This window comes from Oxyura jamaicensis, chromosome 20 (assembly GCF_011077185.1).
Source record: "Oxyura jamaicensis isolate SHBP4307 breed ruddy duck chromosome 20, BPBGC_Ojam_1.0, whole genome shotgun sequence".
Lineage (NCBI taxonomy): Eukaryota > Metazoa > Chordata > Aves > Anseriformes > Anatidae > Oxyura > Oxyura jamaicensis.
In genome coordinates, this window is record NC_048912.1 from 3,813,446 (window position 1) to 3,840,516 (window position 27,071).

At 42.4% G+C, this 27,071-nt stretch overlaps 1 protein-coding gene across 13 annotated transcripts in view; it reads right to left on the reverse strand.

The window, feature by feature from the left end:
• The window catches only part of PTPRT (protein tyrosine phosphatase receptor type T), a 502,670-nt gene that overhangs the window by 118,925 nt on the left and 356,674 nt on the right, over positions 1-27,071 (reverse strand). For all 13 annotated transcript variants that reach the window (XM_035344293.1, XM_035344286.1, XM_035344283.1 and 10 more), the window contains exon 10: positions 1,718-1,919. In XM_035344293.1, coding sequence (XP_035200184.1) covers positions 1,718-1,919 — 202 coding nt within the window. The remainder of the gene's footprint in view (positions 1-1,717; positions 1,920-27,071) is intronic.

Here is a 27,071-nt window from a genome sequence, read left to right on the forward strand (position 1 = left end):
AAATATAGTTGAGAAGTAAGTGGAAGAAACATAGGTCTTGGCAGGACTGGCTAATGCTATCAGGTGTCATTCAGCAATCGCTCCATAGAACACTGCAATGTGGCCTAGTATTCTTGTGTACCCAACACGGAAGAGTTGTGTAGCACCTCAATGAAATGAAACTTGGCAGTGACTTTTTTTAAAAGAGCAAGCACTGCTCAACAACTTAATGCTGATTTTGTTAAAATTCCAGTCCTGCCCAAAGAGAAGTCCTCTGTAATTCTGGCCTTTAGCTGTGATTAAGAAATAAACGAATGTCCCCCCTATAAACACATACACTCCTAGAATATAGATAGCTTTTCATTCAGATATGATCTATTTTCAGAAAGCCTTACAAGACCATTCTCATAAGTGAAAATAAGTCAATGAAAAAATCATTTTTCTCCTTACATCCTTTCCAACTGCATCCTAAGTTTAATAGTAACTTCAAAAATCCACGTAGAGGGCCAACCACGAGAAAATCTCATGTCAGAGACTACACTAATGCCTGCATGGAGTGTGTGCTTACCTATTGTGAACCAGATGCTTAGAGGACAGAAAAGAAGAGATAATAAACTGAGCTCAGTGTGCATACAGTTAATAATCATGCAGGCAACTAACATGATCTGAGTACTCTCTGAATAATAAAATGAAAAGAAACTGAAGCTGAGAGAAAAAGCACAACCGCTCCTGTGCTGTTTTAGTCCTCTGGTCACAGGTGAACAGAGGGTACACCATGCCTGCCCTCCGCAGCAGGGCTGCACAAACCCTAAAGCCCATGGAGCTGTTACAAGTTAATGCTTTACTTCAAGTGGTGAGACATGGGCTTTTGTACTAAACCTAAATGTCTCAAACCTTGCTGATGGCCAGTGGAGAGAATGGATGTATTTTACTTCCTTAAAGTTTACACTGTCACTTATTGTTAACAACTTTTTATTAACACGTTTTGCAATGGGGTAAAGGAAAACATGCAGTGCTGCATATTTCAGCATTACAAGCATCCTGAACATCCCAAACATTTGGTTTGGCTTCACTGAGAAAACAGATAAAAGTTAGAATTTAAAATTAAAGTCTACATGTTCGTCCAGTGTCCTCTCTACCATCCCCTTATCCATTTTTTTCTTTTGTTAGCTAGACCAAGTTTCCTTTTTCTTTTTTTCCTAGACACCCCGGAACTTTCTCTTTGCAGTGCATCATGATTTCAGTGCCTTTCACGTATCTGTCTACCTACCTCCAGCCTTCCCCCTGTTCTTACTCAGAAAAGAAAACAAACAAAAACCACATAAAAACAGTTTACCTTCTTTATGTTAATCTCCTACCACTATTCATTCAATTACTTCATTACATCCCTTTTTGGTGCATTAAGATAAAAGTCACATTTTTGAAGGAGCTTCTCTACCTATGCATATAATTCTAATAGTTTGTTATAGCAGCAGTTCATCTGAAGAACCAGTCAAGGTACTCACTTCCAATGCTCCTAACACATCCACAAATTAACCACTGCACTTGTAATCTGAACAAACACAAATACTAACACATACAGGTTGCGGCCCCTTGAGAAATTTGCCTTGTGAAACTTGTGGAGGAGACACTAAGCCAAACGCCTTTTTATTGTTTTATGCATCACCTGTCGGTCTAAAGAACAAAGCCCTAGAAATTTTTTGTTTGTTTGTTTTTGTGGTTTTCTCCAAAGCAGTACCTGAAATCTTAGTTGCAATCCGTGTTGTGATGGGTGGCCCAAAGCCCTTGACTGTGCTGGCTTTGATGGTGAATGAATACGTAGTCCCTGGGTATAATCCTACAAAGAGGTGATGTGTTTCATTCCTTAGCTTGAAGACTTTCCCTCTTTGGCTGGACAGGTCAGCACTGGGATCCAGAGACCCAACGGCCTTGTATGTAATCTGCAAATAAAGAACAAGGAAAGTAAGGTGATAAGGGGCCTTCTGCACCTGGCCTTTCTCTGCTTTCCCCTTCTTTGCTCCCTCTTGAAATTCAAGATTGAAAATTAAAGGGCAGATACTATTTCAGTACCCCCAGCGAACAATCCTGTGTTTGGAACTAGCAAGCAAACATGACAATTTTTCCAAGGCTTTACTTAGGAAGAAACTAATTTCTTCTCTCTGCTAAAACCTCAGCATGTGCTGATTTACAACAAAAGACGCAAAGAATTGCTTTTTCTTCTGAAATTCAGAACTTGTGAAGCTGAAGCAGCATGCACAGCACGACCTGCACAATTTTCATGAGAATTTCCCACACGATCCCCCACTGCCCAGGAAAACTTCTGGTGCAAACTTAGATACATTTTCTATCAAGTAGTTTTTCTCCCCAAAAGCCACCTGGAAATGACAGGAGCCTTTAACTGACAACAGTCTTTTGAATTCTTTTTTCCTATGCTAAAGAGATTATGCCAAAATGAAATGCTGAAATTAAATGATAGCTTTACATCAAATACATATCATCAAATGTTCAGAAAAAAAAGCCCTCATCTTCTCTGAGCTAGTGAGACAATTCCTGACAATTTCTTCCCCGTGTTTAGCCTCGCTTTGCAGGCTTACACATGGTACCATGGCCAGTTTTCACCTGAGCAAACAAGCCGGTGGGGTTACAGACCTGGAGAGCTCCTCAGGAATACATACACTAACACACCTTTAGAGGGATCCAAGCCAAACGCACACCTTTGAAATTCTGCTCGAGCTTCATTATGCTTACCCACGACAACCCTGTTGATATACAGACACTTGCAAGGAGAACTCATGACTTATTTACCAGCCAATTCCTTCCCCACCTTCCAAATTCAATCCAAAGGCAGCTCAATTCCAACTGAGCTGTCAATATAATATAACGCGCACCACTGCTCTCCTAACCTTTCCTGGTATTATGGGATCCTCGCTTATTTGTAATGAAACACTATGAATAAATCAATGTATGTTAATATACAAAGTCTTCAATTTTTTATGAAGGACTCCATGTGAATCTAATTCCCAGCTTTGCTGAAAGAGCCTTTGAAAATTTTTAAGTCGCTTGTTTCATGAGAGGAGGAAAACGTTGCGATTTCAGGAAAAATATATATACAATGGTTAAAATAGATGAGGCTTTAATAGTAACAGGATAACAACAACAACAAAAAAGGAATTATAATGAGCAGCTTGTAGAGGTGATTTCATTGAAAATTTGCTAATTTTTCCAGGATTTACAACCTGTTTTTGAATTTTTATTACGTGCCTGAAACCTGAAAAGAAACAGCACAACGTTCATTAAAGTAAGAAAACTATTTGCAGGAAGGAGAAATCTTTACTCTCCCTCCTTGTCCTCAGGTTAGGTGAGGTCCATGCAACGCACCTCAACGTAAGACATTATTTGGACAATTCCTACTGCATAAACGCATTTCAAGGCAAGAGAATCTGTGCACCACCATCAGAATCTGAATAAGGGTCAAAGCGCATAGATTAAGAGACGTGACCCAGTCAATGTCATTGCAAATTCCAGAGGAAAAAAAAAATGTATTTATTATGTTCTGTAGGAATGAACCAATGCCATCATCTATATGCTCTTGATGAGAATCAAGTGAGAGAGAAATCTCAATTCTGAAAACTTCCAGAGGAGCATGACCAAAGTAAAAATTTGGGAAAAGGAAAGGGAGCCTCCTACCACCAAAAATCACACTCACATGAAACGCTGTTGGTTGTCTATGCAAAATTAGTGCTATTTATTTTTGAACACATTATATAGAAGGCTACAAATTTAAGTGGAAGATGAAATTGTCCTTGATCTGCATATAAAGAACAGTACTCACCCCTACCTACACCAGTTCAAAAATTACTACAAAACGAACCACTTTTCTTCATTAATATGTATATATGCACAAATCCTTAAAGCAAACAGATAGAAATGTTTTGGAGAAAACAGAAGCAACAAGTAGGAAAGTCACTGATGTAAAAAATAAATAAATAAAATCCTTTTTTGCTGCTCACTATAGCATAGAAAATGAGCACAAGGGACCTTAAAAGAGCCTAAGTTCAACTCATGAAAAGTGGGGTAGGAGAAAATAATACTTGAGAGAGAACACGCCCAAGATTTGACATTAAAGTTTGGGTCACTTTTCAGAAAGACTGCAAGACTGCTCACTTGGATCAGATATTTCCCTAAACCTTTTTTTTTTTTTTTGTAACTGCAGTAAAGGCCCATTCATGGCATATCCAAACTGTGAGTCTGTTACTGTAGCAGACCCTACTGAAGTGGATACGACCCCATTAAACCAGGTGACGTGCCGACATTGAGAGAAAGCAAACCTCATCCCCAAAACTTACCACTTTAATACGGAAACACAGAGAGCAGAAAAGCAGCAGTACAAACCTGGGGGTGTTTATGTGGGTCCTGCTTTGTTCAGCTCATAAGCAGAAATATTTAAGAGACTTACACGTGACTGTGTCAGCAGGTACAGCTAGTTACCTGCTTATTGCTCTTGGCAGAGTTAGTCTCAAGCTCTTCTCTGCTTTCGGGAAGAGCCCTGCACGACTGAAGTGGCGAGGAAGGGATCTGCAGCTTCTGCCGGGTGGGCCTGAGCTGCGGGCCATGGTCCCACCACTGCTGCTCACTTCCTTCATGGCCACATCAAGCTGACGTTCCCTGAACCTCCACCTTGCCATTTGAGAGCTGTTACGCTCCTCTACACCAGCGTTTTTGTGGCTGAGGGATTCTATGGACTCCTGCAGTCGCTGAGTGCTGGTGGTTGAGCACCAAAACCATAGGTGAAAGGTGAAGAAGCCCAACAAAGAGAGCACTGTTTGGGAAAGGAGGCAAATTCTCTTCCAGCTCAGATACAAGAGAATCGTTTTTCCCTCCCAAGTAAGGTAGCTGCTGTTTCTTAGGTATTAGCACTACCCAGCGAGGGCGGCCACCCGAGAGCTCTGCTCAGGCCAGTCCTCTCCAGCCCTCCCAGTACAGCTGCCGGCTCCGGCTCCCTTGGGGCCTGCCAGCACCAGCTCCTAGAGCCCTGGCTGGCCTGGCACCCATTCGTGCTGTTCAAGCCCCAGGCTCTCCATCCAGCTCTGCAACATTTCACATAGCCAGGACAAGCTCGAGGTACAGAAGTCTTGGTATTTCCTCACCAAATATGTGCAATATGCTACAGTATTTGTCTGCATGCACCTCTGTCAGCAGATTGCTCCTTACAGAAATAAAAGATGCTGTAATACATCACATACATCAGGTTTTATGTATAAATAAGCCGGGGGGTGTTTGCTTGGTTGTTTTTGATTATTTTTGCATACTGTACACTCAGCACCACTCCTTTTCCTAAGGCCTCGATGTACCTCAGGTGGCTGATCTAACTTAAGGCAAAGCATCTTGATGGGAAAAGCTCCTGCAGGGAGGGACTGCATTCTCACCCCCGTGCTTCCCTGAGGTTTAACCAGTGGAAGGAAGAAAAGAACATGTCGTACTTCCTTTCTGAGTCTGGACTGTTTGCCAGGTCAATCGTATATCAGGTCTTGCACCACGACTATTCAGTCAGGATGACAAAACACAGCCGTGAATCAATCCATACACTCTGATCAGATTATGACCAGGTGAGACAAAGACGCCAAAAGTTGCCACTCTTCTCCTTAATTGACTTAAACTAAAAGTTCTGAAGCTGGAGAAATTTCAGGGAATCACATACAGAACATTTTTCAATATAAAACGATGGAAATTTCCAACTCTGGAGTCATTTAGAAAAGCACTGAAACATGTCTGGAGAAGAAATATGGCACTTCCTTAGAATAAGAAGGATGCTGACAAAAGCACCTGCTCTTCTAGTTGGTATGCTGAGTATTTATCTTCATTTCTTGTTCCAAGTGTCAAACCATTTCATTACAAAATAAACAAGAGATTCTAATCTAAGAAAATGAGATGACTCAATCACTAGAAAGCAGCTGTTCTAAATTATTTTAAAATAATCTATTTTAAAGACAAGCCATGTCATTTAATACTTCTGTATTCTGAAAAAAAGGAGACAATAAAATTAATTTAAGCATTTAAAAACCTAGACAGAAAACAAACAAGAAGAGGCTCAAAAATAAGAATTTCACTTTGATTGAAAATATTGAAAATATTTGTTTTGATTCTGATGCAGAATAAATGCAAATACAAAGATGAGGAAATTTCTCACAAGACTGAAACTCTATGTTTTTTTAACCAGCTCCCTGGTTATCTCCTGCACAGCAGACAGCTGTCATCATCTGAAAGTCCTCTCTCTCCTCTGCAAACTGGAATGGTTGTTCTGAGTTTGCATACGTTACTTAGAATTTACATTTTGGCTCCAGGGCAGCTTGATGGTCTCCTGGAAAAGTTTTAGTGGTCAACACTGCTACAGTTCTAATCCCAGCAAACACCAGTCTCGGCTAAAGCACAGTGAGACCAATAAGTATGGACAAATAAATCCTAAATGTTCCTAATTTGCAAGGAACTGAGCTAATGAAATGTTTCTTAAGTTGAAGCAACAGGAGCAGTAAATTTGAAGTGATCAGGATATCACAAGTCAGATGGCATGGAAACTCAGGAAGATAAATAACAGCCACGTTGCCACGAAAAAGGAGGGATGAAACCCTGAGCCACGCATTCACTCAGTCCCTAGTCAGTCCAGTGTTCATCCAAACTGTGCAAAATTTGGTGATGCAATTCCAAATCTTCATGAGTAAAATGTAAAACAGGTCAACAGTACAAGTTCAAGCCTGCTGGAAATGACCAGAAAGGGGTTTGTATATTTAACTTCCAAGCGTTCAGTGACATACGTCTGCTGTGATAGACTGTGGAAAATAAAACAAGAACAGATCGGCATCAGGAGTGGGATGGTCAGTGAGTTCACTCCTTGCTATTTAAGCAGACATCCAACAAACGCCAGTGCACTCAGACCCCAGTAACCAAAAGTACCCTCTCTTACTCCATCCTCCCCTCTGTTTTATATACGTTTTAAAAATTCAGAATATTCACCCCTTGAATCACTGTCCAAATGCTACATCAACAACCACAATGATGAAGCTGTAATATTGAGCAGACGTACAGCTCTCCTCTCCTTCACAGAGCCTAATTTAACACAATTTGCTAGGGAAATGTGAACGCTTTACCAACTGTCATCATCTATAAGTGTAAAACTTCTATTACAAGACTTCTAAAACTCTGATGGTGGAGGGAAAGACCATAGCAGAGGTATTAACTAAACTAGGAAGCACAAGGCCATTTTCCACTGCAATTCTTTCTTCAGAAGAAAGCATGTAATAAAAGAGAGTAACAAAATATGTATGTGTATCCTGAACTTGCTTGATCTTCCCATACACCTCAGATGTATGGGCAACTGCGTGTCCACACAAGCAAAAGGACATGGTTACAGTGAATGTATTGCTATACGATTCATCAGGCATATCATATAAAAACACTAATAACAGGAAGCATAGCTGGAAATTGGATGCTAAAAAAAATCCCGGAAAAAAAGTGTTTATATATTATTAAGAATGTGGTAATTAAACGGTGAAACAGACCATCAAGGGATGTGATCAATTACCCTTCAGGTTTAGATATTCCTTTGGAAGGATCTCTTAGGGCACAATCTTGAGGACCTAAGCTTAACACGACAAAGAACCGTGATAAAGAAGTCATCACGTTGCTCCAACAGTCCTTCTTGCTCTCCTATACAGTGCACTAAAATCCCTTGGGAATCCTGGGTGGCTGCTCAGATGCTCTTCAATACTCAAATAAATAAAGAAGGAAATATTCTGCTCAAATCACGGTTGATGTATCCATTTAGTCTTCCTCTACATTTGGTACATTCAAGTAAGCTTTCATGTTGATGAATAACTGAGTTGTCAGGATTTCATGTGTGCATAACCTTAAAACTGAGGGCAGCAAACTCTAATGTTTCCGCATTGAGAGCTTGCCAGTCAAGGCAAAAAAATGTGCTCAGATGTTTCTTTCCACTGCAATTGATACCACTATACACAGCACTTTGTCTTACATCTTTTGTCATACAGAATTAATCAACCATGGTGAGCAAAACTCGGTCTCTACAACCATCTTCACCATCAAACATCAGAACCTTGAGCCTCCCCTCTTGACTTCAGCAATTGCAGCCTGTTGGAATGCAAACGGTAAGTACAGCTGTTAAATCAAACACTACTTTGTAGGTACATTATGCAACTTCATATCTATTTTCCATTTTAGTGACAGCCTGCATAGCAGTTTGGGGAAGGCATCTGAAACCTATAAATCCATTACATTATCCCCAGCGTTCCCATTGACGTTTCATATCCCCATCTCTATAACACAGCCCGTTCTGCCTCTCCATTCTCCCTCGTACAACACACAATCCCTACCTTCAGGGGGTACTTTAAAGCTGTCAGCTAGCAGCATTTATTTTTAATTTTTCCTTTTTTTTTTTTTGTTTTCCAGTTAGTAATGCTCCAAGCTGAAACCATTCCTTGCTATGGACAAGAGGGGAGCCAGAGCTTGGGATGTCACCAAACTGCCACATGCATCCCCCCACCAAGCTCTGGGTCTGCAGGGACACCCTGACTTGTGTCTTACACTTTACTAAGCCAAAAGAAAACAATGCTTTTCATGAATCACTGATGGGTTTTGAACTCCTGTCTTCTGGCAACATTTTCATTCATTGGTTCTTATCCTGTTTGCTGTCCGGCCGAACAGCCCACGAGCTGGGAGCTGCATCCCACATTGGGGCTCGCCTCCGCTACCCTGCAGAAATCAGACACTGCCAGCACCTTGCAGCTCTGGCAGTCCTGTCTTAGCTCATGGAAAAGGACAATATCAAAACCACTGAAATAAGAAAATAAAGCTGCTGGCATCCCAGAAAAATAAAAATCACAGATCAGCCACAGCTGACCTTTTCTAAAGGTGCCCCTCTTTTGAAAATTGTTTAACCAGAGAGATGTTGCTACTTCCCGGTGCATTCCTTGCATTACAGTTGCATCTATTTAGCCAGAAGACAACTAGGCAGACTTCGTGGTGTAGGTTTGACTTACTGGTGCTTAAATCTCACCTGGTGCAGCTTTAGAGAGGCTCAACGTGCAGCTGCGTAGGGCCCAGCACCAAAGCACCGACCCCAGAGCAGGGCAGCTGGTGGTGCTCCCACCTGCCTGACACCCGCAGGCTGCACATGGAGCGACCCCCCCAGCACCTTTCCACGCCACTTGCTTCAGTTTCACAACAGCGCTGTCAGAAAACCTCACTAGCAGATGAGAAGGAAGTTTGTCACGGGCAAAGCGGGATTTTCTGGGGCTAGAAATCTTTATGCAAGCCATAAGGGTGCAGAGATAAGGGAGTGGGATATCAGCACACAAAGTTGGCTGTGCGTCACCAGCCGTGGCGGTGCAGATGGAGGGGAGGGGGAACCAACTGAAAAGCTCCATGATTGAGAGCACCTTGGGAAACAATAGGCAATTTAGTTTTTAATCTTGCTTTACATATTCCACTCCATGCTCTAATAAAGCCTGCAAGCAAACTTCATTTTTCCCCTGTTTCCCAAAAATAAACACAAATAAACCATCGCACTAAAGTCTGACAGAAATATCCTTGAACTCGAAGTTATCAAAACATTTCCTTCATTTCCCGAGCCACTGCCTGAGGGAAGCAGTGTTCCCCAAGCCAGGTGTTAAAAAGTCATGTGCGTTACTAGTTAACTGTGCAAATGACTTTATTTTATTGCAGAAGGAAACCAGCTCGAGTTCCTGGTGTCTCCTGGAAACGTTCTCTTCGAGTTCAGCGTGGCCAGGAGGGGCACCAGGTGAAGCTGTGTTACTGAGCATCTCACTTACTACCATTTCAGGGATCGCTGACCTCAGAAAGACCAGAAGTTTTGCAAGGCTCTTGCTCAGTTCATACTACACCTGGATTACTCCCCCACAGATAACCCAAGTTCCTGAAGTATGCCTTTTTGAACCTGAGTGTGCAGTACTTGTAAGACAGCTAGTACCAAAACCACCAAGAGGGGTGGCAAGATGCTCCTCAAGTTATACACATCCCTTACATGGGCCAGCCCCACAGCACCGCTGCGCTGGATCTGGCTTCTCCCTAGTCACTGCATGCCAGACCAAGCTATGATGATTTAATTGCCGTCCTCTTCAGCCACATCTTATAGGACCAAAGCTTAAGCTGAATGAAATAATTAATAATGCCAAAATCAAACCTGCTGGTCCAATGCTTTCACCCAGCCTGAAGTTTAGTTAAGACTGAAAACCAGCTCTTTGCTTCTCCGCACTCTCTTGCTCAGGGGCATCCTGAGAACCACCCTGCCATGGCACAACACCACAGCACGGCCAACGACCAAGCATTTTAAGAAGCTGATGCAATAGAGGGAGCTAATTACAAAACAGTGCCACTGTCCACTGTCAGCTTAACCCACTAGCAAAGAGCAGTTACAGATGCATGGGACAGAACCCAAATTTTGATATACTGATTTTTCTGCACATTACTTACCTTCTGTTACTAATTTTATATTTAAATCTTGGCAAAACCGCAGTTTCAGTAGACAATTAAAGATATTTTCTTTTGCTGTCTAAAGGTGGAAAAACAATCGTTACTTTGTGGAATTGTAAAGAGAATATTCTTCCTGATACAGATTCTGCTCGAGGTTCCCAGTGACACAAACACCCGCGCACTCCCTGCTCCTGTTTACAGCCTCGCTGCCTGATAACCCTTGCCACTTACATTTCCAAGGCTGTTATCAAGCAGAGTGCAACTCAGAAACAAGCAGGGCTCTGGATGTGGGCTACACGTTTGATTTAAAGTTCAAAGCTGAGAGTGTTAAAGGTGGGGGCCTCAGCCCTGTGCTCTTCGTTCGAAGCATGCAAACATTTTATCTAGCTCAACTCCATCCTCACATTGCGGTGGGAGCATCTTTCATGGCCAAGCAAGAGAAAAGACACGAAGAATACAAGGAACCCTTTCTTTTCCACATGTAGTAGCAGAGGTGTTTGTTTCCCCAGAGGGAACACAAGAGGGCCATGATCCCTACACTGGCGTGCCACCCAGCAATGCTGCGGAACATGCTTGCTTCACAGGTTAGGAAGAGCAAGAAGCAGTAAAACTTCAATTCATTTCCTAACCCAAACTAAAGCACGCACTTTTTCCATCAGCTAACTGGAACAGGTTATCACAAAGAAGGCAGAGGGGAAAAAGGTGCCAGTTCAGCTAACTCAGGTAACGTGCATACCCACAGCTCCTACAAAATCACCAGCCCCGCAGCAGTCAGAACACGGGTCCCGCAGGCAAAGCGGCGCAGCCCGGTCAGATCATGGCTTCAGCCCACACTGGGCCACGTGGAAAGTCTTGGAAACATCTTGATATTTGCAACGAACAAACATGTAGGAAGCCTGATTATACACCCAAATACATACCAGCAACATCTCATCAGCTGACAATATTTTATACAGTACACAAACTGGAAGCACCTAACCAAACGTTCTGAGCTCAGCAAAGCACTCAGGCATGAATTTGGCTTCCTGTACTGCTAAAGCCATGTAAGTACATGACTACGTGCTCATCTCAAAAGGAAAGGACAAGTGAATCAAACTCAAAGATGCGTTCTTAGGGTAAGAAACATCAGCCTATGAAAACTTGTACCAAAAAAAAAGTAAAAATTTACCCTAAAAAAAAAAGGAAACAGCACCAATGATCAGAACTCACTTGTAAATCAGTTCTGACCAGGACCCCCGTAATTCCTTTTTCACACAGGCACCTGTAAATCAAACTTCATTTTTATATGTTGATTGTCTGGTGCTTCTCTTTTTGCCTGGATATTTCAATTTTCAGATTTAGAGCAGAACTGAAAACACCGGCATCTCAAACACCAAATACACATGAATAAAAGGTGTAAGGGTTGTCATGCTTTGTTACTCCTCAAACAACCTGCTTGTCGGTACCTAGCCATACCGTTCATACACTATTAACTCTCTAAGATGAGTTTTCCATAGCATGCCAGAATGGCAGAACGCATTGAAAGGGATGGTAAGACTTTTTTTTTTTTTTTTTTGGCATTGCCTGTTAATAACAATGACTCTGGATCAGTTTTACAGTTTATACAGCTCTCTCCTAAGTCATGCCATCCAGCTGTCCCAGGTTTGGATTTTCCTAATCAGAAAGATGAAAAAGCTGTTGTGCACAGTAAGTGAAGGCTAGAAATAGGCTGTGCGATTTCCGAACCCATTTTTCTATTTTTTAAATTGTTACCTCCACACTTCCTGTCTAGCATAATTCCCCAAAATATAGGTTGGCCAGTTACAAAGATTCTGAAAACTGCTACGAGTCGATCCATTAAAATTCAGCTGCATGAAGCTGAAGGGAAGTCAGCCCAGCTCCCCCACAAGTGCATACCTGCCATAAATACGAGGGACAGAACTTATTGCTGAAGCCAATGTAAAAATCCTTGTTTTAATGGTCTAGCTAATAGCACATAAATCCACCTGAACCGCTTCAGCCAGCAAAAAAGCCAAGTTGATTTTTGCAAAAAACGGTCAGCTTTGCCAGCTAGATAACACGGACTGAATACATTTTTACATGCTAAATATTTGCTTGGGATTTAGTGGTTAAGATGCTGCCTTGCATAACAGTATTTTTAGCAACATGGAACATATTTTCCTGAGTAGCTTTGCAAAAGTAGGCAAGGTTGAGGTTCCCATGAATATTACCTAGCTGTCCACGTAGCTGCAATCTGAAGACCACACCTGCTGGGCCGGTCCTGCTAGAACAGCGCCGTAACGTGTAAGGATCCGGGCCCATCACTCAGGTGGGCAGTCGGGGAAACAGAGGAGGGATGGGCAGGAGGTGGTTTTATCAGTGCTGCAGCCAGAGTTATACAAGGAACGCTGCCCACCCTCTCGATGCGCTATCATCCCCTCTGAAACTGGGGGAGGGCCCCAAACTGGGAACACCTGCGAGCCCAGCAGCTTGTGCCACCTGCAGCTGGAAGAGTGCTAGGATAAAGCACCTGGAGCCCTGCGGCTGCATGAACACACAGAAATGCCACCACAGCTGAGGCCCCAAGACTTGCTGGGGTGCAATGTACCCCCCCGTTTGTAGGATCCTTTGCAATGTGTGGACATGAAGCACCCTAAAAGCTTCAGGGCAGGATAAGGAGGCTGCCTCAAATCCAGGCTCCGTGGAGAGGGGGGCACAATGGCACTCCCACCACCACAAACCTATTTCAGAGCAATGCAGAAGCCAAACCTGTGGGGCACACAGCCTACAGCCTCTCAATCCCCCAAATCTTTTCTGACAATCTTGCTACGGCTCACTAAAATACATGTTTTATATCATCTAAGCCCTAAAGGATTTGTCCTATGTTTTTATTTGAAAAAGCCAGGCAGTTCCCCTAAAACCATGAATTCCTAATCACCACCGCAACACCCTCCCTCTTCCCACCCTTGCTGCAAAGTTCCTGCTCCCCTTCTCACTCAGGGGCATGAGGCTGTGATTTTGCTTTCCACACTAATCAAAATCTTTCATCAGAAAAAAAAAAAAAAAAAAGAATCTTGTGCCTGATACATCAGGGCCTTTAAAGAGACTTCACAGCATTTATACCCAGAGGGCTTTCATTTGTGCACAGACTGTTTATGACTTTTACTGAATAAAGGCACTGTTGCTGGTTTCCTCTTGAATAAATCCTGGGTCTAATTTTCTGATGTCCTGGGGAGAGTCCGAAGTCAGAAGAGAGCTGGAAATCTTCCATCACCTTGGAAAAACAACATCTCTTGTTCCTCAAGACATAACTGCATTAGAGGAAATACCTCGGATGTATTTTTGTGCAGTTACATTAGGTGCTACATGAATAAAATCCTATTACTATCACAGAAGAGGCCTTCTCCAATCAGGTTTACCACAGTTAAGTTTTCCGGATTATTCACCTGAACTATATTTTCACAAAAGCCACAGGCTATAAAACACATGGTGTATAAAGCATGTTAAAAGCACGTTAAAAATTCCCACCAAAAAAATGAATGTTTCAATTTTTAAGCGACTTTCCTCACAAAGGTGTCTCTGAGCTATCTATTAGCTGAAAATGAGAAACATCTCAGCGAACAACTAAATACTCTTCGCAGAGGGGAAAACATTTTCCTAGGTACAGAAAGTGCATGCAAAGGGCTGAAGCTGACTGAAGCTGACTGAAGGGGGTCCCCTCCATCCCCCCAGCTCCTCCCTTGGCTATCGGTGGGGGAATCTCGCACAACCTGTGCCCATGACAGTGGGAAGAACTAGGCAGACAGGGCTGTGCACAGGGCAGGGCCTAAAAATCAAGTATCCACCAACCTCGGACCCGCTTGGAGAATGTGAAAAACTTGTACCAGGACCCAGGTTTCCTTTGAGGGTTGAGCTGTAGCTGCTTTCTCCAGGCAAAAACTCTTCTGTTCCCTCTGACTCTTCTTTCCCACCAGACAGCCAACAGAAAATCCACTGCACAATGCCCAAATAATTCTTCTTCCTTATCCAAACATCACCCTGGCTCTCCTGAATGCGCTTGCCTCACCCACCTGCTCCAAGCAACTGAACCAGGAACCCAGACGTATTTCAGAGCATGGTGCAGCCTCTGAATGCCATTGGACATGGAAGACAGCTGCAGGGGGAAACTTGTGCAGGGCAAGCTCCAAGGCAGTTAGTTCTCACAAGCTCTGAAATCCTGCTTTCTTCAGATCAAACTGCCTGGCCAGAAGAGAGGGATATGCATCTGAAGGGCAAGTTTGAGAACCGAAGCACTGCAGGCCTCGCAGAGAGCATTCATGACAGAGGCTGAGTCATTTTGTCCCCATAAGGGCAAACTAAAGCCAACTTTATACCTTCGTCCCCAGGTTACATTCATTTTTTTACAATTGAATTTGAGAAAATACAGGCTTTCACTCAAGTACTGACTAGAGCAGAAGTAACAGGATTGTGCACATTATGGTATATTTTACATTATAAAGCTTTTGTTGGAGCTGTGTTATTTAGTTTCCTGAATGCACATTGTGGTGTCCACAAGAATAAAAAGCAAATTGTTAAAATCTCTAGATACCTCCCAATTCCAGTTCTGGTCTTATGGTCCTGCAATCAACTTACAATCCACATGATAGCACTTATATTGCACTTTTAAAATATTTAAAATGTTTTGCAAAACTCTTGGTTTAACACACTTGCTGTACTTCATTGCACTTGCCAGCTCTTGTGTTCTAAACAAGAGTAAAAAAGATACATTTCTGTTTTCTTGTCTAATGGTCTGCTGGATTTTCCTTTTACATCATCTGCAGGAATGTAGTCATCTTCCCTTATCAACAACCATCATTTGCATTCACTGGATAATACACGAGAATGGCTCAATCTCCTTTTCTTTGTTTTTCATGACAGTAGTAGCAATATTCCAAGCAGCCTCCATTCCAGCTCTCTTTCTTATAACTGCATTCCTCATAATGCTCCACATTCTTTGAATTGTTTTAGGCTACATTAAAAGGCACCACAGTTAGAAGAGTCTCAAAAGATGAAGTTCATAATAGTCCAATTTATTCTTTCAACTCCCTCTTTAGAATAATCTAGCTCTGCTTCTTCTTTCCTTTTCACTAATGAGCTGGAAAATCAAGCACCAAGCTGTCAGGCGACTCTGACTAGCTCCAAGTCTGCTTTATAAATAAGAAGCAAAATCTCTATAAAAGCTCTGCCCTGGCTCTTTGGTCCCCTCTGCTGAGAGCCCTCCACTGGTACTCCATTAGCACCAATGGGAACCTGCACCAAATCTATCCTATTTGATGCACATCTCCTCATCATTCCTACCCCCAAAACTCTTGAAGTGTTTTGAGGGGCCAGAAGTAGAAGAAAAGAGCTTGGCTTCTCAGTGACACTGCCACAAAGGGCCAGGAAAGAGGGCCAGGAAAGCCACATCACCAGCACTGCCACTGTGTCACTGCCCGGGCACAGTGTGGGAGCAGGTGGCAGAGAGGAAGCCAATTTCTGTAACTTGCCATGGTGAGGAGGCAAACAAGGTTAACAGGCACAGATGTAGAATTAAGCTTTGCAATAAGCTTTGCACAGGCAAGTACGGAAAGGACACTAAATCATGGGGAATCATACAACAGTCCTAATGCCAGAGTACACCTTCCAAACCCTAACAAGTTTGCTGGGAGTGGTTCCTGCTTTCCCTGGATGCTTGACACTCTGCAGGCTAATTTAAAGGTAACAAAGAAAAAGCAGATCAGAATAGTTTAATTGCTGCATAGTGGACTGTGTCTCCATTAAATAAATAATCAGGGAAAGGCATTAATTAGGCCAGGAGCTTCCACAAATCAAAACTAGGTAGAGTACATACACATTACTGTAGGACTCACAAAAAAAAAAGCTTCAAAAATCTAAATGACAACTGTATAAAAGCTGTCTTTCCAAGCTTGAGCTGCAGTAATTTCAATATGAACACATAGTAAATTCTTGATTAACTGCAGGCCTGAAGTTTCTGATAGTCTCAAGTGATTTATGGTTTCAGTCCAAAAGCCTGTAGTAGGTTTGGTCCTAAAACAGCACAAGAGTAATTGCTTCTTACTGGACACAACAAAGCAGAATACAAAGTTCTGTACTAAGTTCTTTTAACCTGATTTCAAGATTTTCCAGACCCCCTGTGTGCTCTCCAAATCTTCTCTGTCAGCTGGTAGGTGGCAATAGGTCTTGAAAGAGAAACGCAGGGACACCACATTTAGCCATAGTAAAAGGTAATGAGAACTTATGGTGGGTGCTGCCTGAATTTACCCTGAAAAAAATATCAGCACAGGCATTTTATGGAAGCAAAAGGCTCCTGCACTGACATCTTAAATCATACTTTGTAGCAAGCTCAAACAGATTTAGCAGCTGCTCCTGAACTTCATGTAATATTACTGCCTTTTTACCAACAAGTATTCAGACTCTGAATAGTAATAATGAGAATGCAAACTTGACTGTGGCTCAGCTTAGACTCCTAAGTATAGGACATGAGTAGGTTAGCATCAAAATGTGTCAAACTGCAGTGCAGACACCTGGTCCTGAAAAGTCATGCAAAAAACTTAGTTTATACTGCTTCTCCTTGTTCCTTGTTAAAATAATTTGGAGGTTTGAAAGTGAAACAGATTTATGAATTCACTGGGGAACTGGAGAGAGTCATCACACAGTAATGGATAGGCAGATTTTTTTATTGATTCAAATTAAGGGTAATTTATTGGAAAAAAAAAAGCCATGATTTGCATGAAAGATGTTGCCTAAAGACACAGCAGTCTAAATGTGTTTTGATATATTTCACGCATATACATACACAAGTAAACTGGTGCAACTCACTCTGCTAAGTGAATTAGTTGGCTGTGCCAGCAAGATAAAACCCATCAGTCGTAAGACTTTGCTCTGAGATAACTCAATCCTCGTGCACTTCAAGTGAAGCCTCTACTCTTAATTTATTAGGAGCAGTCTGGTCATTTTAACCCAGCCTGCCCCCCCCCAGGCAATGAAATTTGGCTTCAGTTGACTCCAAGGATCCCTCCCCTCAGCTGCCTTTGTCCTTATGGGCAATCTGAGGAGCCTTTGTTGTGCAGCTCTTTACCATGGGAAAAGGAAAGCAAATCTGAATTACTCCCAGGGAGTTTAGGTTAGTACAGAGGACATCCCAGTGTACATCTCATTCCTGGCAGTATTAATTAGAGTTTCTCACATCAAACCCACTTGCCAAGAGAAGCCTCTCTCCACACGGAAGCTCAAGTCTTCCAGTTCTGAGGGTTGTTCCAGCTTAGATTTGAATCTTCTAAGATAAACCTAGACAAATTGTGACGCTGGAGAGTCACAGTTTTAGAGAATCTCTGGGATGCACATCTCATGTGCATCTCAACATGCTAACATTTCCTAGCCTAAATACTCTGTCTCCATTCCAGTACCAGGATCCCCACTGCCAGAGTTATGGGGACACAGCCACAGGCTAGAGACACCAGGATTCACTGGGATGCCAGCAGGACCAGGCAGGCACAGCACTGCTGATCCAGAAGAGTATTTCTTTCCTCACTGTCCTCGACTGAGGCAAGGAGCAGGTTCCCACGTGCTCCCACCACCGGCAGCTCTGGCAGCAAGCTGCTGAGGCGCAAATGAGGCCTAAGCTGCCAAATGCTGAGGCCTACCCCGGCTCGCGAGTCGACAAGCCCATTTCTTCTGGAACTCTTCACTGCGAAGCAGTCATGTTTGCAAGAAAATTTGATGTCAATAAACGAGTGTAAAATACCAAAAGAAACACTGCATTCACCTGCCTTCACCACACATTACCGTGCTATTGTTACCGCTGTCAAACCACAAACAAGTTTATCAGAAACGTAGGCTCTGTGAACAGGCCATTTCAGCAGCACACTGGGCAAGCATGCAACTTATTGATCTCAGTAAGCTAAATTTTCACAAGGGACTTAAGCCAGTTTTCATTTGCGTGTACATGCTCTGAGAGTTCAAGGATTTGATGGAAGCAATTACTCTCGCTGAGGCAGAGCAGCTGGTTTGAACAGACTCCTAGGTTTGCATTTTGCCATTTGCATACACCCAGTTTAACAGCAGAGAAGCATGTAAACAGAAATGTTAGGCAGCTTTATGAAAATCTGACTTCTGGGGGAGCTGCTCTGTGGAAAGCAATAGTAAGAAGCAGGATCCAATGTAAATCTTATAGTGAAGGAAAAAAAAAAAAAAAACACCTTGTGACTAGGAAAACTGCGTGAAATGCTGAGGAGCTTCTTACAAAGGCAAATTACCACACTGCGAAGATGGCAAAGGGAAAATTTACATTCCCAGTTCATAAAAAGGAGTAATTAATACAGTTAGAGAAAATGTAAAATTTAATGAATAACTGAAGTGTTCAAACAAATTGCCAGTTTAATACAGCTGAATGACAGAGCCAAAGTGTTGGGAATAAAATCCCAAGGTTCTGTTAGCAGATAGAAAATTTATGGATCAAGTGAGAAGAAAAAGTGATTTAGCATCAAAGGAAATAATTACTCTTCAAATAAATAAGAATTAGAACGAACACTTATATTGTCTCTTCTCCTCCTCTGAAGGTCTCCAAAACTCAAATTTATTTCAGTTTACATACTTAGATAATTAAAGCTCTAAAAATTATATAATTTTTATGGGCCGTTTCTGGAGAAAACTAGCACAACTTAAAACAGAGCCAAGTACTTTGATTATTGCATCAAGTTGCTATTAGTTTTCATGGTGCAATAAGTTCAAAAAATTGCCTCCTGCTGATAAAGTTATGATCCTATTTTTAAGCAATTTCTAAAAATTAGAAATGTATTACAAGCTTTCATACTTAATGGCTTGAATTTAATAAAAAATACATTAATAAAAAATTAATTTAAAAAAATACTGAACCAAATTCTCAACTGCCACAAACGGGAAAACCTTCCTGAAGCTGCAGAGTTGGTGGAGCTGGGCAGTTTGTAGGAGCTGGTCCTCTTGCAGAAAACCCAATCTCTCCAGCTGCCAGCCCTACAAATTCACTTTTCTCTGTAAGGGCCAGGCTGGATTCAGCTCTTCTCATGTCCCACTAATGGTAATTGCTCTGCAGGCCACACCTCACCCATGAGTCTGTTTTCAAACCCTGTTGCTTTTAATTAAGTCACACAAACCCAAAGTGATTCGAACAAGACAAAGAGCGACAGAAATACTGCACTGCTGCAGAGCGCTGGTTTGGTAAGGCTAACAACCACAGTTTTTATTCCTCACCAGCTAAAATGAAGCTCCATGAGGCTAAAATGGCCATGAACCAGTCAGGTCTACTCCTTCCAGGAGTACCAGTTCCCAGTCATTTCTCACAATCACATTGACCTGCCCTGATGACATCCAGCTGCTCTGTTCGTGCTGATTCGGACCACTAGTGGACTCAGAGATCTGCTCTTCATAACTTACGTTCTGCAGGTCCAAACATTGACAGACTATTAGAATGAAAATGGTGAGGTGCGTCTAATCACAGCATGCCTAGAACGGCATTGCACAAGTCCAGATGCAACCTGAAAACATAGCCACACCACGGAATCAGACTGACCCCAAAACGCCGACAACGTTAACAGAAATAAAGCAAGCCAGAATTACTCTTTAGAAAGGTACCACTTTGCATTCATTCAGCATGTCATCATAACCTCAGGGTAGCTCCTAAAATAAGAAACACTGCTCCTATAATTAGGATTTAGCTACACATTTTCATGCCAGATATGTTTATCATGTTAGAAGAAGGGTACCACGAGTACTCTAAGTGGGAACAGAAGTAATGCAAGTACGAGAGCACAAGCTGCGCTCTGACACCAAGTTATTATTTTTCAGTTTCTGATGTCTGCATGACCTGCTCACAAATTTCATCTGCAGAGAGAGCACTCTTTCCCCTCTCAGAGCAATGAGGACCTGCTTGGTCTCATGTCCTGTCAAGTGTGTGTCAAGCACAGTTACTCCTACCGTTACTATAACACTGAAAACTAATCAATGACCTGAGGGCATGGTCACTAGAAACACTGGATGCAAGATAAGGCCTTCTGCACGGGCTGTCTTTTCGCAGCACCTGTACCACATGAACAATGCTAAAGGTGTAACATTTCCAAGGGATGGTACTGGCCAGGGACTATAGCTGCACACCAAGAAATGAGGCAAGAAAAACCAGTTTTGGTTAAGAGCCATGTTAAACTAACAATCAAGCTTCAAGCCCACTGTTATTAGACAAGTCTGCCACCACAATTAGACAGAAGTTGGATGCAGACACAACCCCCCCAAAACCCACCAACCACTGAGGCTGTTCTTACAGCGCGTCTGCTCAGAATGAAGGCGATGGCCTCAAAAACCTCTCTCGAGGTTGGGTTGGGGTGAGATTTACATAGAGTTTCACAGACACATCTACAAAGAGATTTGGGGTGCTGAGCTACAAAACTGTATCTATCCAACAGCCAACTTTCAAACTTTTGCCCTAGGGCAGGAACCTGCCAGCTCTTGGGTGGTCATTCCCTGTCCCTCCCTTGGATGCACGACAGGGGCTTCTTAATGCAGCAAGCTCGTGGCACTGCTGTTAAGCTTCAACTAATAGCATGAGATTGCAATGATACCCAGCAATAGTCCCATTCACTGAAGCAGATTTCACTCCAGGGACTTCAGTGTGAAAAGGAAATGATGTTGAAAAGAAGGCAACATATCTTTCTCTACGTTTAAATCCAGGGACTTGTTTGTTCGCAATGGCAAGTAGTAGGAAACACAAGTGCCACCTTAGAGAAGAGCTGTCGCCTCGTCCGTTACCTTCTTTAAAATAGTGGCTCTCCGAGGGGCAGCTGAGGCTGAATGGGTTGTACCAGACTGCAGCGCATTTAGCTGTTGGCAGTGTTTATAATCAGTAAAGTTTATAAGCAGAAATATTTATAAGCAGTACATTGAGAGGCTGACGTGCTAAAAGCTGTGCTGAACATGACACAGTACAGCCTCCAGATGCTGCATCCCCTTAGGTGAGAAGGGGATGCTGAGGAAAGCGCTCATCACAGACTAATACTTGTCCTTCTTTTCTATGAACTACCCCCGAAATACGGGCAGGATCTCCAAAATTTTCTAAAGGTAACTAAGTGAAAAACAATACGCGTTTTTATCTTCTAACGTTCCACCTTTCTCTTACAACAGTTAATATGGTTTATGAAAATTAACTCAAACCTGTTAATTGCTTTGGCAGTTATTTTACTTCACTCTGCTTGTTGAGGGAAGCGGTAAGAGACCTGCACTGCACACGATGCAAGCGCTGAGTGCTCAGGGACAACGTGCCAGTATTGTGCTGTGAAGACATGCAGCAAGCAGCTCTCCGAATGCCCAGTGTCGTACAACGGTGAGAGCGTATTGCTTCAGAGTTTGGTTTTCTTACCTGCACTGACACAGCCTGTACATTCAGAACAGGCTCCTAACAGACTTGGGAACACAAGAATTTCCTGACCAGATGGCAATTCAGCCAGTCTTGCCGAGGACTCAACTTACAACCCCCCATTAACACAGATCAGCAAACACAAAATGCTTTCTCTTAACAACCTCCACACACACCTCCACACAGACTGTTTGATAATACCTCAAAAACACTGCTGTGCTGGTCTGTGCCATAAACATGACTATTGGCACAACCAAGTAGGCATCTCCAAAAAACAGATGTCATCATTCTTAAAGGACCTGCTGTGCACAGCAACAATTGGCAGAGTATTTTGTTCCGTGCTTATCTAATTTGAGACAACCCTGAAAATCCTGTGCAGAACTGCAGACAAGTACAGATGCATGTTCAGCTTCAGCATGTTTCTGACTGTCTACCAAAACAGAGGAACCACTGTTGGGCTTCTGTTATTCTTAATTGATTAATCACAGGCAAGGCTTCCACAAGCAGTGTGTGCCCCCAGCATATCATTAAGGATTATGTTCACAGATACTCTGTTTAGACAGCACTGCGTTAAATCCCAGCAAATAATTTGGTCACTGAGATGTGCATGGATCCCTGTAGGAGCAAAGCTGCTAAAACAATTATGTAATGACATGAAAAAGCAGTGGGTAAACTGCATATCTCAATTCTTCTCAGGCACAAAAGCTTCACCAGGGCTTCCCCTTTGTCTCAGGTAAGAAAGGAAGAAAGGAAGGCCATTGCTACAGTGCTTCCCCCATTAGAAATGTCAAACACTTAAACACTTTCACATCTTTCTTCTTCTAATGCTGCTGAGAAGCTCAGAGTAACAAAGGAAAACGCCAAGATCTCCATGCAGCAGACAGAACTGCAACTCATCGATACCATCTCTCCATATGACACTATTAGCACACCGCTGTAGCTGTAGGGAATTGCTCATGGTCCAGAAAGGCTGTTGCAAAGGGCCACAAAGTCTTTATTTAAAGCTCGTAGTAAAGCAGCTAGGAGTAGATGCCCCTCTGCTGCTGCTGTGGTTCTGTTGCTGCTGCTGAGATTATACAAGTTAAACTAGTAGCAGGTAACAAGGGACCTCCTCAAAACTCTTTCAGAAGCAGCTTTCTTGGTGCCTGATTACCATGACAGAGGGAACTGCAAGCCTAAGAAACTCAGCTGACAGCACAGCAGACCTTTGCCTCAGGCAAAGCAGAATGAATTCCCCATGTTCCCAAGTCAATGCAATTTATAGCCCAAGGCTATGTCTCATTACTCCTGCCCAAGCCAAGGTTGTTGGAACTTCAGTGTCAGTTCAGCAACAGACTTGTCTCCTGCTGGCACTCCTCCTAAAGCAGTAGCCTCCTAAAACAGTTTTATTTAGCTGGAAAATATGGTCTACTTGTAGATAGTTTAGAAAGAAAATGTATCTGGAAAGTGAAGCTATACAAGACAGATTTTACACATATATAAATATATATATAAAAGATGACGGTAGCCAGGAAAATGATTGAGTTGTATCTATCAAGCGCTGTTTGCTCAGCAGCAGCAGCAGAGACAGGACCACATAGTTCATCCTTAATAAGGACAGTAGCTAGGTAAGGATGCAAACTTTTGTCTGGAAACCTTGTACAACTTGGATAATTTCCTATTTGTCAGTGTCCTAAATAAGAAAATGGCAAGTTAATAATGCTGTATACAGATTATTGTCTTTTCCTCTAAATTTAATATAAGTTTCACGCTGTCGCAAAGACATGGAAAATTAAATAACTTAGAAAGGTTTTTCTCTTAGTGGAAAAAGAATCCAAGCACTAAAAGAAACAGTGCCCTTGACTGTAAAATAAGGGAGGTCTAGGTACACCAGTTGTGTTTCTATTTCTCTTTGCCGATAACCAAACCATTAATCTGCAGCCACAAGCCTTCTGTGGTCTGTGCAAAACAAAACAAAACAAAACTAATGAGAAAAAAAACAACACACCACAAACACATTACATGACGTTGCTCTGCTGCCGAACTCCAGCTACAGGAAAGCTAGGGGTGCACACACATGGCAATGGGATATCCAACAGAGATGACAATCCCCCGGTGCAGCTAACGCTGACGCACAGCTCAGAGCAACCATCACTCGCCTGTGGGAGCAGTTCTGTGCAGGAGCTCATGGAGATGGCCTGGACTTGCCCGGCATTTCAGAGGGCCACATTTCTGACTCTGGAAAGTTGCCAAAAAGTGCCTTAGAGAAAGATCGTTCACTCTAAAAGACGGTGTAAATCTAGACAGAAAGACCTTTTACTATTTCAGTGTTTTTTCTAGTTTTTCTCCACCTAAGATATGGGCCTTGTAGGACTTGAAGGATGACAACAATAGCCTTGCCTTTCTTGAGTCCTTCTTGCAAACTTTACAATTAGCCCATGAACTGCTTCCAGCACAGGATGCATTTCAAACTGATTTAGGAATGTTTCAACACAAAATGTAGAATGGTGAAGATGGTGGATCTCGTAGGGACAGGACTCAGGATAAGAAGGAGCTCCTAGAATTTTCATAGGTGGGTTGGATTTGGGATTTATTTTGAATTGGGTTTCACCTCTGTTGACAAACCAAAATATTCCTGAAATGATGAAGTTTGAAACAGGAATTAAATTCTCTGAAAACAGTGCCAGACCTTTGCAGATATCCAAAAAGGAATACTCTTCATTGCCTCAAGACCATATCTACCCCTCATCCCTTTGTTTTCAGCTCCAGGAGAACAGAGAAGCTGATGCCACTATCCAAGAGGACAACAAGGACACTATATTAATGAGACACTCACTCAGCTCTTCTTTCTATCAGACTTTTCTGATTCCTCTTTGTTTGGTCATGCCCACCACTGGCTTTGTAATTCATCCATGCTCCCCTGTATGCAGCCAGCAGCCTGGACATCTTTCTCCTAAATCACCATGATTTTCACTGGATGATTAGGAAAACAAAACAGGGCTGGCTGATGCTGCTATGCTCTCAAATTCTGATTTCAAGGTGATTTGTGCTCCCTTCTTCCTTGGTTTGTAAGACTGGGAGGGAAAGCAGAGAGCTCTCTTTTGTGTGCTTGGAGCCAAGGAAGGAATTAACGTGCCTCACACGGTATCTGCTCCGAAGTGTACAGTACGTCAGGGGGACAATCAATTTCATGGTTCTCTAAAGCTGATTGAAACATGATTACACAGCAAGCCATGGGCTCTTTTTTCTAAGACTTGCCAACCGCCCGTGCTTCTTAGGAACAATTACTACTGCAGGTGAATTCGGATTGCTGCTGGGATGGACATTGGTTTCAATCTTATCAGGAAGTTTCAGACTTTTGGGGTACAAGACTAAAGTTAATTGTGCCAAGTGTTACACAAAAGAAATAATTTGAAGAAAGTTATCTTCTAATGAACAGGGAAAAGCGGGTTAGCGAACAATCTTCTGCCAGACTTCAGAACTAAAGAACGTATTTTATGACTGGATGATTGGGAACATTTTCCACTTTAAAACTCAGTTTAAGCCAGATGATTATTGTTACTTATGACCCTCCCCATCCCAATAAATTTCATCCAGAAGATGGGAGGAAGCAAATGACTTTTGTTCTCCCATTTGTGTACTATTTTTTTTTAATGAAGGTTAAGGGAGAGTTAAATGGCATTTTTGGAAGTTACATTTAAGGCTGGCAAGAAGTGACAGACAAAAAGCACCAAAGAATAAAACCCCTTAATTCAGGCACAGCAAAAGCACAGCATGGTTAGTACAGCAGGATGAAAACCATAGTACAGCTCTAGGAATAACTGTGGAGGTGAACCCAGGGAGACCCTGCGAATAAAAGATGTCCATTTGCTCCCCAGCCTATTTACTGGGAGTCACACAAACAGGCAGCCAATTAAACCTGAATACGAACACAGACAACATGCATACAAGAGAGGATGTAACATGGTCCTTCCTCTTCCTCTTCGCCAGGTACAGGCATTGTAGGGCTGCGAAGTCTCATCTGTTCTCCTTGTCCAGACTTCTCCTTCCCATTCATATTTCCTTGGGACTTTAATGCTTTTTGTTTTCTATAAATAAAACTAAATTTAATGTCTATGAGAAAGGAAGGAAGAACGGAGTAGGTAACAAAGCAATTGGGAGCACCTCAGTAATGTATGCAGGCCATTAAGGATTTCATTAGTTTACTAAAAGGTCATTAATGATAAAATATCTTCTTTTATTTTACCTACTTTCTAAACATTATAGTCTATTCTGCCATTCAAGCTTGCACCCCACTGGCATTAATTAGCATGCTATATATTAAGGAGAGTTTTAATGAGCTGTTATTTCATATGATTTTATTGGAGAGCCTCATTGTTCAGTTTAATAGCAGAAAATGACAACTGTAGAAATTGCTTTGATAGGACTGCAGCATCGAGGCAGTTATTCAATCCCCATACTCGTTCCTCAGTCAGCTCTTGATGCTGAAAGCACTGCTTAATCTCTCTCATAGCTGGTTTGCTGTGTTACACTTGCCTTAGTCAAAGCTGTGGGCTATGAAGGAAATCCCAAACCAAAACAAAGGAGTAACAGCAACATCACTTAGAGCTGGTGTTTGCTACTCACCGCAACGTAACAGAAGCAAGAACCACGTGCACATAAAATGTTTTTGCCACATTTATTGATAAAATATAATTCCTTGCTATTAAAGTAGCTGAAAATTGTAAGAGCAAATTTTTTAGTGATGCAAATATTAAACTATCCATTTGTATTTATTTTCCAAGTCAAGCGACTGCCTCATTCTAAGTTGCTTTACAAAATTTCAGACAAAAGCAGTTGAACTAGAAACAAAGGAACCCAAACAATCCTCATGCTAAAACCTTGCAGCTGCCAGCATCCTCCTGGAAGCTGTCTCAGCCTTGCTGTCAGAGATACCACCTGGACACCAGGGAGAATAGGAAGCAGGAAAAATAGTGATGAATGGAGAGGGCAGAAGGAGGGAAGAGGTTGGGAATGAGAGTGGGGCACAGGAAACTAAAGCCCAAATGAAATCCATCCTGTCCACTGGATAGCAGGATCATAGCTGAAACTCTGGGTCTAACAGACGCACCAGGGACAGCAATAACATTCATTTTCCCAAAGGAACCATAATGCCGGCATCTCCCTTTGAAGGCGATGAGAACATCACCTTGACTGGCTGCTTCTCTCTTAC